Source organism: Chaetodon trifascialis, chromosome 11 (genome assembly GCF_039877785.1).
Source record: "Chaetodon trifascialis isolate fChaTrf1 chromosome 11, fChaTrf1.hap1, whole genome shotgun sequence".
Taxonomy (NCBI): domain Eukaryota; kingdom Metazoa; phylum Chordata; class Actinopteri; order Chaetodontiformes; family Chaetodontidae; genus Chaetodon; species Chaetodon trifascialis.
Window position 1 is genome coordinate 18307298 of NC_092066.1, and position 19124 is coordinate 18326421.

At 40.5% G+C, this 19124-nt stretch overlaps 1 protein-coding gene across 1 annotated transcript in view; it reads right to left on the reverse strand.

The window, feature by feature from the left end:
- The window catches only part of slc1a7a (solute carrier family 1 member 7a), a 28488-nt gene that overhangs the window by 6554 nt on the left and 2810 nt on the right, over positions 1-19124 (reverse strand). The window contains exons 2-5 of the mRNA XM_070973863.1: positions 13900-13979; positions 4729-4944; positions 674-716; positions 180-411 (exon numbers count right to left, since the gene is read on the reverse strand). Of these exons, the coding sequence (XP_070829964.1) occupies positions 180-411; positions 674-716; positions 4729-4944; positions 13900-13979 (571 nt within the window). The remainder of the gene's footprint in view (positions 1-179; positions 412-673; positions 717-4728; positions 4945-13899; positions 13980-19124) is intronic.

The window sequence follows — 19124 nt, forward strand, 5'->3', positions numbered from 1 at the left end:
CCTTCAACAAGGCAAATTAATCATTAATTTTTTTCTCTGCCTTCATTGTGGGACCACCATATTTGAAACTAAATTACACAGTGATGTGGGTGTGCCAAGACTTCAATTATGCAGTTATACATCATGCATGTACAGTGTGGCTCTTACTCTGTGAAAGTGTGTGTGTGGGATTCACTTACCCATGGTAGCAGAAAAAATAACAATCCCCAGCACATTCATGCCTTCACTGGTGCCAGGTGATGTTTTCATAATGACGTCCGGTGGTGGCGTGAGATCAAGGGAGAAGTTCTGGACATCTGTGCCATTGTCATCCTGGATGCCGTAGATGTAGACCCTACGTGTGGTGGTCTCATCCAGGAGCTGAGCCACTGTTGGTTTGGGGATGAGCTCGGGGACTCTCTGGGTTCGATACTTGAAATCAAAGCAGAGCACAGGCCCAAATATGAGCATGATAAACATGACACCAACAGAGAATGAAAGCAGCAGATTGTCACATGCTAATGACACGTGTAGGCTCGTATCAGAGGCGTTAACATTTAAATTATTCAAAAAGATTCACAATTACAGCAGCGAGATGACAGTGAATGCAGCAGTGTTATTTTTAGATCTCTGTTTCCATGTTATCTTCTGTTCAAGGTAATAGCACTTTACAGACAGAAATATTTCTGCTCACCTGTTGAAAAGTAGCTTGGACCAGGTTGGCTGGAAACATGTTGCTGAGGAAGATAATTTAGAGAAACACATACATGAAAATAGACTCTTTCATAGTCATAAATACTCACACAACGCAAAGTCACAATGAATCACCACAATGCAGGTTTTTCATTCTCGTCATTCACCATTAGTGAATATGTTTTTATGCACTGATCTTGGCTGATGAAAATCTTCGAAATCTTCATTATTTCCACTCTGAAAGCCTTGCAATAGGACTTTAATAGCTGCCCTTAAAAGCCCACTCATATCTAATAGCTAAACAAATGCATATTGGCTGCCAAGGCTGACTGTGGTAGAGAGGACTCAGGTGCTCAATGACATAATAAAGCAGCAGGAAGTGGAAAAACCTGAAGATGGAGGAATAGGTACAATAGGGGAGCGTGGGCAAGGTGAGTGGAGCAGATGACATGCACATCAGCCTAATTATAAATCTAAATCAGGTGTTTGTGTCAGGTGTCAATTGTTTGTTTCTATCTAGGACCGCTGTGCGGTTATTAGGAGTTGGTTCATTGAGAGAAGTAGGTAGTGCCAATTCTCCAGTCAGAAAACCATTATATCAACGCAGAAGAAGAGGGCACGACAAGATGAACGCCCTCCGAATTTTCTTCTTCTTTCAGAGTGGGAGCACCTCATCAGTCATGTGAGTTCAATGTTCTGTACATCAGAAATTATTCAGGTGTTTCCATCTCCCACTATGCACATTAACTATTTTTGACAAAGGTAAAAAAAAAAAAAAAACACAAAAAAACAACTCAATCGAACATAAAACTCTTTTGCTAAATTGAGGAAATTTTGGCTTTTACACCCACCTTTTCTGATGCGATACTTCAAAATGTACATGAGAGACCACTGATGGAACAACAACATATGTATTAGCCCAGTGATGATGACCTAACCAGGGTGTACTCCAGTGCAGTATGAGCAATGCAACTCTGTAATGGGTGAGTGTATGTATGTATGTATGTATGTATGTATGTATGTATGTATGTATGTATGTATGTATGTATGTATGTATGTATGAATGTATACTGTTATCCCTGTAATTTGATTCTCACATAGTTCAGTGATTTTACATACATGTTTTTGCTCAGTTCAGATAATAAAATGGGACCAATGTGCACAGCTACAGAGATGATGCTGGAATCATCACTTCAGCACAGATGAAGGGAAATGTCTCGTTTACTATTCTGTTACTGCTAACAGGTGACTCTGACTCATATTTAACGCATTGAATGTCCTCGAGCAAAGTACCGAATCTATGAGACACTTTGTAAAGCTCTGCGGTATTAAAGTGCTAAATAGAAATACAGTCCATTTTCTAATAATAATGCATTAACAAAGTGTTTTACAGTGCAAAGAAACACCTATATAATATCACAGTGAAACAAGAGTAGAGTGAAGCATACTCGAGACATATAAAACCAAAACTAAACTAAGGTAGTTAAAATAAAGGTGGAATATTTTTCAAAGTTTCAGAATAAGGATTACACAGGAAAAACTGAATCTGATTTTTTAAAGGTCAGGTTTGAAACAGTATTAAGTCATCTATTTTTCTGATCTGAGAACTGCTCTGCTCATCAGGTGGAAACAGAGGCTGAGTGTCCTGACTGTATGATTTTACCACCAGCTTGGACTGATGACGCACACACACAACACAACAACAACATCATGGTCTTAACGCATTTATTCTTAATAGCTAACAACATCTGAAGTGTGGAAACAGTAGAACACAATCTAAAACGCAATAACACAGCTAACAATGCAGGAACACATAAAATGAGGCTTCAAGTGCATGCTGGGAAGCTTCCCTTCATGACTCCAGTAGCATTATTATACCTGAAATGGAGCAATCAAATCCAAAACATGAGTGCAATATGAATCATGTTTGTGGTACAGACTGCTGCCTTTTACCTACAGGCTGCTGAATAACATACATTATGTAGCAATCTTCATGCAGAGATGAACGTCTGCCAATCACATTCACAATCGATGTGCGCTGCATTAACGCTGACTGTAAATCCCACCTCGACACAGAGCGCAGATCACAATCAGAATTCAAACAGCACGTTTCAGATGCTGAGAGATTAGAAGGCATTGTGTTTTACAGCTTGTGCATTCAACAGAGTGACTTAAAAGACATATGGCAAAGATATACAGGGGCAATATGGTGCAACTCAGAGGACTAGAGTGAGCATTGTGCACGGATTTGACCACTTAGCCTTTCAGCAGCCTGCCCTGTGTCTAAGACAGAGCAAAGCAGGCTAATGAACCACTCTGACCCCGGTGCCCCTAATAAATCTAATCTAAGTATGCACATATTCATACATGCTGCGGCCGTTGTGCATACTTATCACACACTCACGCACACGTACATGACTGCAGACAGTTGGGCTCATTTGCGAGTGTACCAATATAGTATGCCTGCATGATAGATGAAGGCTGTAAAGAAGCTTTGCGAGATAAATCCAAAGCACAGCTGTGCTCTGTAAAACACACACACACACACACACACACACACACACACACACACACACACACACACACACACACACACACACACACACACACACACACACACACACACACACACACGCTGAGATCCTGTGAACGACAGAGCTTCACCTCTGCCACATTATCAGTACATAGTTGGATTTCATGGACTTGGCCAGTTTTTTATTCCCTTTTTTGCAGCCTAATTGAATGTGAGTCATCCAAATTCAATTTATTCTCAGTATGATTTGATTTTGATATTACAGTTCTCAAATATATCAACAACAACACCAAAATCAAGAGAGGATGAAAAAAACTACCTTTTTAATGACTGGACTATTGTAATAAAATAGCATCATTAGCTTAGATATCCTGGTGGCGGCGCAGCTCTCTGGATTACAGGCCTTTGACTTTAGCCCACTGACCGACTGTCACACTGACACTGTGGCTCTCAGGTCCTCGCCGTCATGTTTGTCACGATGGGGCTGACCCAGGTTCACCTCAAACACACCCACTCCATCCTTCAGCAGCTCTAATTAGCTTAACGCAATAACCCACTGGCACACGAGGCTCCAGCCTTTCCCTCTGACCTCAAGCATTTCCCTGACTTCAGTCCTCATGAGACAACACGCAGAGCAAGACTTTTACATTTCACAGGTGTTTAAATGAAGACCTTTAAATGAAGGTTCTGTGAATTCAGGCTGACATGAAGTTCCTCTCTCTCACACATCTCCAAGCTTAGAAAATTCCAGTCACTCTCGGTGCTCATGATTCATTTTTCTCTTTACTCTCCTTCACTAGTGCTGTAGCCGATATCTGTTCCTTCATTTGCAAATTCACAAAATCCAAAGCGGGCACATTAGCATTATGTAAATTAGATTAGCTCTGAAGGAAGCACACATTCTTAGAGAGTTTCCTTTTTTCTTGTTCTTTTCATTAAAATGATCTCACATGAATTTATTTACTTTTAAATGTTGGTGTCTTTGGATTTTTCCATTTAAAGGACCATCCATGCCCAGAAATATGACCTTGTATTTGATTCACAAATGAATCCAATCCTTTCCAACCTATCTTCCACATTTGAGAAAAATCAGAAGAAATGAAGAGAACGTGGAGTAGCTGAACACATTTCTTCTTCTTTCCTTTCTTATTACTCATCTTACACACTCCAATTTACCCTGTGGCATCTCGGAGGTCCCACTCGCACTCACGCAATGCTTATAAACATCAGCACTGAGCGGAGTACCATCATCTTATTTTCAGTCTTTTTAACAGTATGATTTAACAGGGTGAAGTCAGTGTTTATCGTCTCTGTTTGGATGTGTTTGAAAAGTGATATAAAAGTGCAGCTCATTAAAAATGTTGATTTTTATGCAGTGAAAAAGTAAAAAATACCCTTTTGGCAAGTGCAATGGAGCGTCATGAATGTACTGTATATTTAATAATGTCATGTGCATGTCAGTCCCTTTGTATGTGTGTGTCTCTGTGAGCCAGCTCACACTCAGATACATGACAGTCTCTTACCGAATCAGATCCAGCAGAGCATCAGCGGAGCTGGTCATTGGCTTCTTGCTGTCCTCAGAGTCCTCCTTCTGAGCAGCTCCACCCGGGTGGATGATGTATACCATGACGATGCCCACTACCACGGCAACAAAGGTGGTCCAGAGGTAGTAGGAGATGGTCATGATGCCCAGGCGGCTGGAGCACTTGGCATCCAGGGCAGCTAGACCTGACATCAAACTGTTGGATGCAAACACACAAAGGCAGAGACAGAAACATACACAGGAAGGTGGAGGTTAATGTCAGAAATGAAAAAAAGATCACTGCTGAAGAACTGCCTCTGTCCCGCCTCAATTTTCAGAAGTGGATACTTTGAAAAGTGAAGGTCAGTGCCCCTGCAGAGGAAGGCTGAATAAAAATGTTCGCTCTCCGGCATGCTGCTGCAGTTCAGCGAACTCATTCAGTGTTTATTTGCATGCAAAGTATTTATTGAGCAAAGCAATAAGTGCCACTAAATTGCATTAGCTGCAGGGTAATGAATGCATTAACGAGTGAAAGTTTCCCATGGATAGATGGAATTTCATGACCTTTGTGTCATTTTAGGAAGAAATTATCTTTGTACATATATGGAACAATATGTGTCCTTCACAGCAGTGTCACAGGTGCATTGTGAGGAAATCAAAGCACTCACACGCAAAAGAGTCAAGAGGAAACATTCTGGCTTTCAGGCTTTATGTTCAACCTTCACCCTAACAACGTATGTTATCTAAGCAAACCTTACAGCTGTACAGCTTTGACATGATGGCACTGCTTAACCAAACTCAATGAGCCATTTTCAAACCAGAGAAGTGCTTTGTTCAAGAAACCGCCTCTGTAGTCTCCGAGAAAGCAATCCATGATGTTGATAGATGACAGAGAGAAGAAAGCATCAAACCGAATGAAATATATATGTAATATGTATGTCTTACTGTCTTTGTCTCTCTGTCACTTGCTCCTCTTTCTCTTTCTCGTGAAATGTGAATACATCCATTCAGAGCTTTGCGCCCCCTCCTCTGTATCACAGAAAGCCCAGGGGAGGGGGATAAACAACTGTAATCACAATCATTAGAAGCAGAACATTGTAATTTGCATTAAAATGGGCTGCTCTGAGTAATGCAGTTCAGATTTTCATTTTCACTGCACTGACATGGTGACGTTCGACACTCATTCAATGTTTGATTCTCAGCTGCTGATGGAAAAAAAAAAGCTGCAGGCACATCTCATATGTGGGATGTGGGAGAAGATGTTGAAATGGTGGCACAGCAGGAGAGTGGAGCCAGTGAGGGGGGTGGTGGGGGGGTCGGAGAGATCTTCACTGGGTCTCTTGAGCTGGGGTGACAAGATTTTCTCCTTGTCCAAAATGTAATCTGGTTTGACTTGGCAAAGCTTTGGATGGGGCTGCTGAGTCTTTCCGTGCAGTCACTGTCTGTGCTCATCCTGCATCCTCCTTTTAGCATCTCTGAAATGTACGACGGAGAGTTTCCATCATCATCATCATCTCAGCCACACTGAGGATGAGTCTGCTCGGTATTTACTTCTGTACAAAGTGAAAGTGAAAAAAGTGGCAAAGTATCCTGTGCTGAATCATCAGAAAGCATTTGATGTCCCCAATCAGAGTTATTATAGTTTTGGTCTTTTATTCCATTTTTAATTGTTGTTTTTAATCCAGTTGTTAGTTTCCAGCGTTCACTTGCTCTTTTCAGTTTTGTCTTTATTGTTCAAAAATCTTTCATTTTAGTTAATCTATTTATTTCTTTTTTTTTCTTTTTATTTTATTTTTAACTTTTTAACAATACAAATACACATAATAGACATAAAACACACAGTATTACTACACAAGATAACAAAGAAAATCAGGGCATTCACATGTAGAACTCCCAAAATAATTCAAGATATCTATTTATTTCTTTTTAGTTTCAGTATTAGTATTTTTTGTAATAGTGTTGGGGTTCTGTGTTAGAGGCAGCTTAGTGAAGGCAAGTGACTCACAGTCATGTTGACATTACTTGCGAGGCAGCTGCATAGCTGTGAGATCATGCAAACCAAGAATCCATCTTTAAGGCTTGCTTGTGGCCAAAGCACAGCAGGAGATGCCACTGTTGGTTTGACAACAATGCCGGCTCTTACAGGGGTTAATATAGCTGCTATAGCATTAGTTATATGAGAACTGAGGACTAAAGAAGAGCAGAGAAAGGCGCTGAAGGCTGTTCTTGATGGAAAAAAAAAATCTTTTCACCCTTGTCCTTGAGTATTTCTTGAAATTGCCTGTTTGTGAGTTTCCAAAGTCACAGCAGCAACAATGATTTTCTCTCGTGTAGAGCATTACAAAAGTCCAATTTAGGCCCAGGATTCAAGGCTTTCACTACACTGCAGCCACAAATGACTCAGCAAAATTTTGTTTGGAGTCTGAGATCTGATAGGAATGTACATAACTGAAGGGCACGAGCTCAGCTGCCGGGCTTGAAGCTACTGCCAATACAAGAACATGAGCTGGATTTAATTCTGCATAGTGTGGCAAAAGTCAGTGAATTGACTCAGTAATGTAATCACAGCTAGACAGTAATATAAAGATTGTCACCATTAGTTAACTTCAGCCACCTTAAATGACTGGTAACACCACACCAAGACAGGCTGTCGCAGCCAAACCCCTGACTGTACTGAACTGAGCGACGGCATGTTTATGGACAGCTTCTAATTGTGCTTTAGAGGTGCTGCTAGGTGACTTTTTTTTTACCTTTGGACAGAGCCATGCTCACCGTTTCCCCCAGTTTCCAGTCCTAATGCTAAATTAAGATAACCTTCTCTTGGCTCTGGCATGCAGGCAGTTATCTAAGCAACTGAATCTCCTCATTGGTGGACCCTGCACAGGACGTCCACCTACCGTTTCGCAGAAAAATCATTTTCTTTCCTCATACTAGTAGTGCAAAGAAACCACCATTAGTTCCATAAAATCACTCTCTGTCTACCACCTTTGCTTTCCTGAAGACACCCTGCTTTGCTGACATCTTCTACACAGACCTAAAAAGAACAATAGGTCCTCTTTATGAGAAGATTTCTGTTGCCAGTATTGTTTCCTTTCTAATATATTCTCACTCTATGAGTTCTGTCATTGGCCACTCCCATGAATGACCCTGAGGTACTTTAGAATTGTCAGTTGAATGCAATTAGCAGCAAATTGCTGCTTATGGATATTACAGATATTACAGAACAGAGCAAAATCTTCTAAGCAGAAAGGCTCTTGGAATTCACTGCAAAGGTGCTCCTGCATTGCCTGTTTGCTTGTTGCTTGGACTTAGTATAATGTGGCTGGAACTGTGTGAATAAACCTTGGCCTCTTTGGTATATTGGACAACATGCCGCTGCAGCAGTGATAACCCAGGGGCTTGGCCTGCACTGCTCAGAGATTAGATGACCTCCAGCAGGAAAAATCTAAACAAGCAGAAAGTAGATGAGGTGGATTGACTGCACAACAAAACAACAATCTTCTGGGAAACGGCAGACAAACTGTCACAACAACATTGTCTGGCGTTGTATGTCCAGATGTTGGGTGCAGAATTGACATGACCAGAAACTACAGCCAGGAGATCAAAATGGGGGAAAATTACATTTTTGCTATTCCAGGGATTCACCTCATGACCTCCTCCTCCTCCTCCTCCTCTTCCTCCTCCTCCTCCTCCTCCTCCCTCCTCTATGCATATAAATCTAAAATAATATCAAAGTCAGATGTTGTATTTTTGATGGAATTTGTCCACTTGATGAATGCCGAGCTTTGCTACAGTCGTTAAATAATCATATTTGATAAACCAAAGGTTTGTCACTTTAATTCAGAAACATTACAATCACTCTGATGGAAAGCAAGCTCACATTGCGTGAACTGTCTTGTGCCACCATAAGGTCGGGTGATGTTATAAAGTGGAAAATCCAGAGAATAGACTGTGTCTGTCTGCCGTCCTCTACAGTTGTCCACTATTTTCACCCCTTGGTGGGTCCTAACCCACAGCTTGGAAACTGATGGTGTTCACTGTGCGTATGTAGAACTAGAGGCTGTAACCTGGAATGTATGAGATAAATATATATGCAGCAAATGAATGGGGTTTAGAAATGGCTTTTAATTTAACAGAAACAGAAAGATGACCAACATAACATTAAATGAAGTGTAGCTCTGTGGACATTTTTCTTGTTTTTGTGAGCAACCTAAAGCCTTTTGAACTCAGAGGAAACAAATACTTTTGGTGCACTTGAGTTCTGATTTCTGCTTCTGTTTGATGGGAAATGGACTCTTGATACTGAACACATTGTGTCTACACTGAGATCTCTGTCGTGACTTCTGATACGTGAGTCAAGGTGGGATTAGAGTATGTCACCTGCCATGTGTAGCCGTCTCAATGGTGAGGTTTCGAGCACACGTACAGCAGATCTGCCAGAAGATTTTTGGACCATATGGGGCTTATAGTCCTCCCTGCTGCACCTATGCTGAGCAAGAGCTTTACAGTAATCCTTGTCCAGATGAAAAAAAAAATAAGGCCAAGGCTCCTTGGAGAGGGGTTATCCATGACATCCATGACATGTGGCAGTCACACTATGGCCTTTGCTGTCAGGAGCTCAGGCCGTTATAGGCCATATCGATGTTCTGCTTCATGACAGTTTCAGTAGTTGATGTTCCAGGATTATTTATAGTGTCTAGATGAAAAGTAAACAAAAGTAACTGAACATATTTGATATGGTGTTTAATGTGGAGCCAGCTGATGTACCTCCAACACAAAATCATTGTGTCATCACAACAGCCTCCCTGTGCTTGAGTTCTATAAACTGAATGTACGTCAGGATTTTTTCCATTCTGAGGAGACATGCACTGAAAACTGCATCTCTGTTTGGGACAACCTCCTAATGAGAGCAGCTCTGCTCAAGAGTGACTGACCCAAACCTGGAAAACCAGCTGTCAGTATCATTATCATCACTGCCATCTGACATCAAACGCCTCGCTAAAGAGAAGCAGCTCCAGTCATCACATTAGAAGTTAGTGTGATGTACGTGTTCTCCCTGATCTAAGGAATGAAGTAATGATTGATTTAACAAATGAATGATTTCTCAGATGAGTTTTGTTTTCTTAGCTTGGGTTACTGTAGTTTTACACTTAGTTAGTTAGTTAGTTTAGTTTTGTTTTACACTGCTGTGTGTCTATCTGTCTGTCTGTATGCTGAGATTAAGAAAAACCAAATGACTATAAACCTCTTGTTTATCCAGCCCTACTACCTGACCTGCTGAGCTGACCTATAATACCCCGAAGACAACACTGCCACTGTGTTTTTCTTTCTAATAATAATAAAAAAAACTTAAGTTTTTTTCCTCAGGGATCATAGAGTGTGAAATATTTGTTCCTAGAGGCTTGGTGACATAATGACTACTCAAATGGTCTTTGTAGCGAGGATTTCATCTCTGATGACCGTTAAATGATCAGACTCAAGAAACAGATGCAATACAGAGCTGATCACACATGATCTTAAGATGTGTGTTTACACCTCACTGTAATATGGTGTGGATCAGCCATATGTTTGTGCAAAAGCTGCATTTCATTAAACTATTCTTCATTTGACCTTGTGTTGGTGAATAAGAGCTTCCAAGGGCTTTATTAAAATGTTAACGCTGTATTTAACTAGAAACCACAAAAAAATGAATATATATATATATATATATATATATATATATATATATATATATATATATATATATATATATATATATATATATATATATATATATATATATATATATTTATTTATTTATTTATTTTTTCAAAATATAGTTTGATTCAATACTTCATTGTAATTACAATCCCAAAAATAAAAGACACATGGAACATAAGGAGGCAGTAAGTGCAGTGGCCATTGATTCTGCATGACGCGTTCATGGGATAATCTGGTTTCCGCTTTGGCTGGTGCGCAGATGGCGCTGGGAGGGAAAAAATGGGGACAGGCAGGCTATAGGGCTGGGGCGGATATTCACCCCTAGATAAGCCCTTCTGTACCATGCACTGTCAACCAGCCGGTCTGTGCATCCCAATCTCGATACACTCTGCTGTCATCACTGGGAGAGAGAAAGAAGAGAGAGAAAAGCAGGATATCAACTAAGACTGTTGTTGTGTCTGTGACCGGACTGGCGTGCGTGCCTGCAGAGGGTTGCAAAGATATGCAGATATGCTGCAAATCATCTCAGAGAAGATGGGAGTGGATGGATAGTGATTAATTCAAACACAACAGCTGCGAGGTAACAAGCCATGCCCTCTACCTTCAATATCCATTATTGCCTTCTTCGAGTGGCGAGCAGGCACCGTGAACATTGTGGGTGCTGCAGACTCAACAGGAGCTCCAGCAGCTGGGGCCCATCCTCATGTTGAATGAATGTTGAATGTTTGCCCTGATAGCTTTTACATTCCCATGTGCTGAAGTGCTGTGCTGAACTTGGCTCAGTCTGGCCCCCTGCCTGCATGTACCGTTTCAGATTAGTTGTAATTAACATCTCTTGGCTACATGTTTGGCAGGAAACCTGCAATGTCTTAGTCTGTGAAATTGGAGGAAGGGACCATGAACATGAATAAATGAGCAAACGCATACTCTTGGTGGCCCTTGCCTTGTATTTAAATGACATAGATAAAGAAAGAGAAACATACAAGAGACCAACACACAGGCAGAGAGAGAGAGACAGAGAGACAGACAGACAGAGACAGAGTGAGGGAGGGAGGATTAACTTCTCATCCAGTCTTTGCTGTTGCATAGATTGTAAGTAGCTTATTGCACAAAGCGCCCTGCATGTAACCGGTGCGTTTGCATGATTTGTTTTGGGAGGTTTTTTTGAGTGTGTATGACATCACTGACCTCATGCAGGCAACTAAGAGCTTTGGGCCCAAAATAGTCAAACTGGAGAATTTGGCAGCCTGTGCACTTCTATGAATGCATCCAAAGCTATAAAGGGGCAACAGGTTTATTTCCATATAAACATTACTATTTAATCCTTCATGCTGAAAACGGTCATTAAGTGCAGTAAAAAAATGTCATGCTGTACTTCTCACCTACATTAATCAGCAGTAATCGAAGTACTCACTGACACTGTATGGAGAAAACATGACTTAATAATAGGGAATATCAATGATACTCAATGATTGGGATATTCAGTGCTTTAAAACAAACATAATTAAGCACAAATTCAGTCTGATCAACTGTGTCTAAAAAGAATCATCACAAGATTGGTGAAAAACGTCCTCACAAGTCCTCACAGTTGATTGGTGAGGGGTCAAGGCTAGGTGTAGGAGGTGGGTTTATAACAGAGTTAATGGTGCTGAATAAGATTCTTGGGCTATGGCAGCTGTTCTCAATAATCCTCAAAAAGTATTTTGCTCTTCCATCCGTAACGTAATTTTTGTCAGAAGATGTTCATTCTGCTTTTATGCAGCCCCTTCCAATTGATCTAGTCTAATCATCGAGCCATGGAAAGATTTTTCAATTTGCAAGGTCTTCTTGTGAGAGGGGCAACGGAGTCTAGAATAAGGCTGCAGGATTGATTGAAGAGAATGAGCAAATCCTCAGTGTTTAACGACAACAAGGAGCATTCAGTTTAGCAGGTGGTTGGTGCAGCTCTGAATGCAGTGGCAAACACACGAGCAGTAGCTGAGGGGAACAGGAACAGAAGCTGTACATTCAATAGAACTGATTTATGGTCACATGGGCGTCATTCACCTTAAAATTAGTGGGGTTTAGAGAATTCACTGATGAAGACATTTAATTTTTTTGGATGTCTGTAAATCAGGACACAAAGCACAGAGGCCTTAGCATTAATTTTGAAGAATAACGATCTGAAGGATGTAAATTGGCCAACTGAGACCAGAGAGTAGGAAGTGTTCCTGAAAATAAGCGCTGATCCACCAGCTAGACCACAGGATCAGGGCTGATTAAAAAAAGTGGAAATCAGAAGGCAGCGTTTCTATCAGTGGGATAGAGTCACCCTAGTTTTTCAAGGTTTTAGTGATGAACAGAAGTTAGTGTTCATAAAATCTCGACATATGGAGCACTTATTGGATTATTACATTCAGTAATCCAAATTTAACTAGATTTTCATGAATAGTGGCAGACGGTGTCATATAATGAAAATTGTTAGAAATTATTGTTCTGGGGTGGTGAGGCAGGGTCGTAATATAGTGACACAAGTTGCTTTTTAACAAAGCAAATATGAACAGGAATACAGGCATTTCTATTATCAGTGATGGAGTGGGGATGAGGAAACCCTGCAGAAGAGTAAGGTCAGTCTGAATCCAGTCATGAATACTGATGCCTCTAAACAAACCCTCAGCTCACAGTCGAACAACAAACAGGTGGTCACTGAGGACAGTCACTTGGCTCAAGGGTCAGACTGGACTTAAAATGCCAAATGAAAGGAAATCATGCAAAGCAAAAGATGACAAACTACAAAAACAACCCACAGACATGAGATAATTGGTATTTTTTTTTTTACAGGATTCAGGTGTCCAGAACAGATTTTTGCTCTGAGTCAGTGCAGATCCTCAGTGGGAAAACTGCCACCAGGTAGTGAGTGCCTTGTTCTTGCCATCAAACACCACAAACACTGTGCACTGCACTATGAAGTAAATGCACCTCATTCTGATGCCGAGCGTTCAGATAGGTCCCAGGCTGCTCAAAGTTTGTGCTTCATCTCGTTCAGAAGAGGTGAGGTATGCGCGCTCAGCAACCCTGACATCTCAGATGGCACAGAAATGCTAACCACTGCCAGAGGGAACAGTGTGCCACAGTCCTCTGTGCATATCAGTTTATGAGGGAGGGGGAGAGTGGCTGCAGTGACAATGATAGTTGCCAAGTGGCTGCAGATATCTCCTCATTACAAGTCATTTCAAGGGTTCAATTTATTTCAGTATCGACAATACAGTTCCACAAAACTACAGGACAGGAGAGTGATAATAATCTCGAAGTTTTTTGTTTTATGTCGCTCCTTCTTTCAGTTCTTTATCCAAACCTGACTACCTCCCATTCCTGCAGTGAAAACCAACATCCACCAGTACGCAAATTGTTTATCAAGAATGCATTCGGCACACACACAGCAAGTGTTTGAGTGTGTTTCTGGAGTGTGTGTGAAGAACTGTGTCGCTCTTACCTGGATACGACGAGGGGCAAAATTAACATTTTCAACATCCTCATTAGCAACTCTCCGGGAAACTGGAAGTACTTCACCTCCTGCAAGTTGCAGAGAAAAATAAATTAAATGTGATTACGACACCAAGTTGTACAATACAAGCAAAATATGTTATACAAGTATGTCGCTCTTTGTGGTGACCTGCATTATCCTCGTTTCTACAAGTGACATCTGTTGTGCAATATGCTAATTGCTGTGGAGTGTTTTCACTGCACCAACCACAAACCAAACTGTCACTGCATCACCATATTATTAGACAAATGAAAAAAACAGTTTAAGGTTAATTGTCTGGTATAGTGTTACACTTGTTCAATACCTATTTGCATGACTGGATTTCCTTATTGGGAGAAAACAGTTCATGCATGGCAGGAATCTGGAGGATCTTTAATCCATTCATTCAGTTATTAAATGCAAGAGTTAAAAAAGTGCTGCTGAAGTTTTATAAAGAATCTTTCTGCCACTCTTCAGGCTAACTTCAATTTTCACAAAAATGTCAACAATATTGAAAGGTTTTTATCGTCTGATCACTGCTGTGCTCCTGCAAAAATAAGATGCTTAAATCAAAGCCAGACTTCTGCCAGCTTTTGTAACTTGTATAGAAAAAACCCTTCATTTACTTTTGAAGTAGTCTGCTGCAGCTGTGAATTCTCAGACAGATACGAAGCAAAAAAAGTGAACACACTGCAGTGGCTTTCATTGCTCAGTTGCCTTGGAAAGTGATCCTATGTAGAGCATGACTAAGCTTGCTACAGAAAAAAACATCAGATCTACTGATAATCTATGCATCGCTCAGAACTCATCTTCCTGCAGTAAATTCAAAGTCTCAAACTATCTTTTATGCTCTTTGTCTCTCCTTGTATTTCTCCAGTTTCTTGTCAATAATACCGATTTCCTTTCACTAACTGAAGAAATGTGTTTGCATCAGCGGGTGAGAAAAGGGTCTCTACAGTATATGTAAGATGTTTTTAATTACTGTAAAGCCTATTCAAAATGATGCAGACAGACTGGATGATGAAGAAGAAATGACATTGAAAACTATCCTGTCAGACTCAAAGTCAACATGCGTTTAAAAACAATTTACACCTTGAATTAAATCTGCATCCAGATAATAAACAATCCGATCTGACCTCTGGTATTATTTGTGGTTTTGTTAAATCTGGGGCAAATCATCCCCAGACTCCCTTAGCAATATTTGGTAAATGTAAAAAATATTGTGTCAGTTTGTCCCTGTGTGTTGCTCTACTGGCATGGCTAGATAAATTTTGCACAATCTTGTGGTGGTTTGGGATATTCAGCTATTTTCTTGTGTACTGTGGAGAGGTGTGGGCTTCCCTGGGCTGGGCGTGGTTCTTCAGGTGGCTTGGGAGCTGGCTCCAAAACAGCTGGGACTCATCACAATGAAGCACAGCACAAAGACTGTGGATTGCTTCTGCTGCTTAGTGATATTGTTAGCTGTTTATTACTGCTACCTGTGATATAGTTTAGCTTTGTTCACGCAGGTGAATTACCAGTGCCTCATCTCCTGTGACTTTTTCCTTTTTGCCACCTTGTGCCTCGCCACCTATTCCCAGGATTCCCTGGGAAGCTTTTCTAAAGCTAACCAAGTTGTTTTGTTGCCGAACATAACCAAACTACAACAGAAAACTGGAAATAGAATGAATTGAATGAATTAAATCTAAAAACAAATCTACAATATAATGGGGTCCAAGAGTCTATAGCCATGTTAATGACTCTGTGAGGCAGGACTTCGGCACAGTGTCGCTTTGAGCTAAATGCTAATATCAGTTTGAGAACATGCTCACAATCAACAATAACATGTTGTTTAGCATGTTTAGGTTAGCATGCTTGTTTATCATGTTCACCATCTTAGTTCAGTTTGTTAGTGTGTCTATGGAAATTTTCATTTTAGGCCACAGTTGCTAGTTATATCACACCTGTTTATTATTTACCCGTGTTTGATCACAAGTTTGTGTTTGGGATCCTGTATGTCATACTGAACAATATATAATAATATTGCACTCAGTCAGAACAGTATTTACAGTGGAGTAAAACATACGACAGACATGTTTTTCACGGCTTGGTTGCTTGAATGTACTGAAAATTATGTGTTTTTGACTTTTTTCTTCTCAACTGAATGCACAGTGCTATGCTGCATTATGCTGCCTTAATTGTACCTGGTAGGGGCCAATAAAATCACTGATGTAGCTAATGCAGCTTATACTGACAGACATAAAAGGTAAATGGCCATAACTGAGTTAGTCCTGAATGCAATTATATTCCACAGTGTTCTTAAACTTGACAGCGTCAAACATTATTCAACGACATTATCGTACTGTTCTTCAGTGTATCCGAGCTGCAGTGTGTGCTGATGTTAATTACATTTACATAACTACACAATTAGATGCACATGTATGTATGTAAATGATTAGGAAGTGTGACTAGAATTCTCAAAAATGAAAGCTTTTTCGTTGTTTTCAATGATCTGTGTGTCCTCATTTGTATTCATGCCTGAGGTGTCGCTGCCACAGAACCTGCTGCTACGTTGTCTTTTATCATGTAGAATAATGCTTCAGCCCTGTGAACAACAAATGACTTTTTCTATTCACTTTCCACTCAATAGACAGACATTGGTTTCAGCTGATGTACAGCATGGCGAGCAGATTGCAGAGACTTACTTGAGTTTGATAATTAATTTTTATTTATATCAAAAGTTGTAACAATTGCATGCTGATACAGTTCAGGAGGTACTTGCCACCTTTGCAGTATATCAAACCACCAAAGTTACATCTTAGTCTCTCTTTTGTCTCATGGGTTTGATTTTAAGCAGTCATCAGGTGCATACAGATGTGTCTGCTCAGCCTCCAGTTCAATTTGCATTCAAGCCCTCAGCTATAGTCATGGTCTCTGGATATGAATAGAAAAAGTCAAATAGAGTTTGCTTTGTGGGGCCCCTGGGTCCACTGTGACAGGATGAAGACCCCTGAACACGGAAAAGTTTTGGAAAAAGTATCATCAGAAAATACATGGTGAGACTGAAGCCCACAACTTAGCATTCAAAGGGTATACAGCTCACTGAGGTTTGAGGTTACGTCAGATAACTGTGAAATGCCAAAATCACACAGATACACACAGATAATTACCATCCGACTATGTGGTTCCTTTGAATGTGTTTCAGCTCATTGTTTTAGTTTCCTGCCTTACAGCTTGGTTTAGTCTCACCAACCTCATCTCATCACCATTGTTTCCAGCCAGTCAGTGTCTAACTGGTCAACATAGTGGAACATCTAGCAGCCAAACACGGCTAATGGCAAAGTGATTATTGGCTGTTATCTGGTGGCCAAAAGCACAACAAATACAAATTAATGTTTTGCCCTGTGTCTGCTGGATATGTAAACAGAGACCTTCCTGCTAACCCGTTTGCCCAGTTTTTCAAACAAGCACTCAACACACTGTCTAATCAAGCTGGTCAAACGGCACGACGTAATAATGGAGATTTTGTCTAAAGTATGAATTTGAAATACAGTAAGCGTCTCAGATAACACATCTGTGATGTTGGTGTGACGTTATATAGAGGATGCATAGATTAAAACTAAAATAAAAACATGTTGCTATATCTTTATGACAGTACAATATGAGGGGACGTTGCCAGTAGAAAAAAAGAACCAAAGGTGAAGAGTTGGAAATGAAAAAATGAAATGTGAGCACAGCGCGTCTGCAGTGAGATGATGGAGCAATAAAAGCTTTTTGATTCTGTTTTGGAGTGAGAGCTTAGGCTAAATGGCTGAGTGAGCGCGTGTGGAGAGGGGGTGGGGGCACATTTGTATGTTTTGTGTTGCTGTGGGTCAGTCTGTGAACATAGCATTCAGGGTGTATTGTGTGTGTGTGTGTGTGTGTGTGTGTGTGTGTGTGTGTGTGTGTGTGTGTGTGTGTGTTGTTTGTATGCAGGAAGGACACACGCACGCACGCACGCACGCACGCACGCACGCACGCACGCACGCACGCACATAAAGTACAAAACCTGACACGTGTACATGTACTGTGTATATGTTTTATGTTTCCTTGACAGCTATCATGTAAACACTTCTTCCATGTTGTCACTTCTTCTCTTGAGACTGAGCACAAAAGGAAGATGAAGATTTTATTTAAAGGTCCTGAGCTGAAAGCCAGACATTTCAAGTAAAAATGATCTTTGCAGTGCTGGATATCCGCTCAGCTGTATTGATTGCAAACTCCAAAAAAAAACAAAAAACAAAAAACAAAAAAACCCCCCAAACAAACAAAAAACCAACAACATATCTGCACCTTCAACCACTCTCTCTCTCTCTCTCTCTCTCTCTCTCTCTCTCTCTCTCTCTCACACACACACACACACACACACACACACACACACACACACACACACACACACACACACACACACACACACACACACACACACACACACCTCTTGATTGCTCGGAAATTTAAAGCATAGATGGTGCCCCAAGGCCAACACATTTCATGAATTTGAAGTATAAATGCAAGAATACTTAACACAATAACACGCTCACCTTTATGTGCTAAACTCTTTCATTTTCATTCATTTTCCTCAAATTTGTCCTCACCTTCATGCTGAATGTCACACATTCGACTCTAATTCCCCACCACTCTCTTCATTTCACACTATAAATTGGGGTGTGTGCTTCTTCGTATAAATTAAGATTTATTCTACCTTCTTCAAGGGAGTAAAATCCTCTCATGTATGACTCTTTTGATTGCTGAGAGGCACTCCTGAGGCAGCTAATATGCTATTTTCTATTTTCCTGCTGAAGGAGCAAAAATTGCCTTGTAGACTCAGTGTCAGATTCTCGTATTGTAATATTTTTGTAATACATTTATTGTAATATTTGTACAACCCTGATTCCAAAACGGTTGGGTGCTGTGTAAAACATAAATAACACAGAATGTGATAGTTTGTTAATCCTATTTGATGTATACTCAACTGAAAGCAGACAACATATTTAGTGTTTGACCTCATCAGCTTCATTGGTTTTTGTATCTACTTATTCTGAATTTGATGCAACAACACATTTCATGTTAAGACAGGAGCAGCTGCAGACTGGGAAAGTTGTGCAATGCTCCAAAAACATCTGTTTGGCATCCTGGAAAGGCTCAGTCCTTCACAAGCAAGGATGGAGAGGTTCACC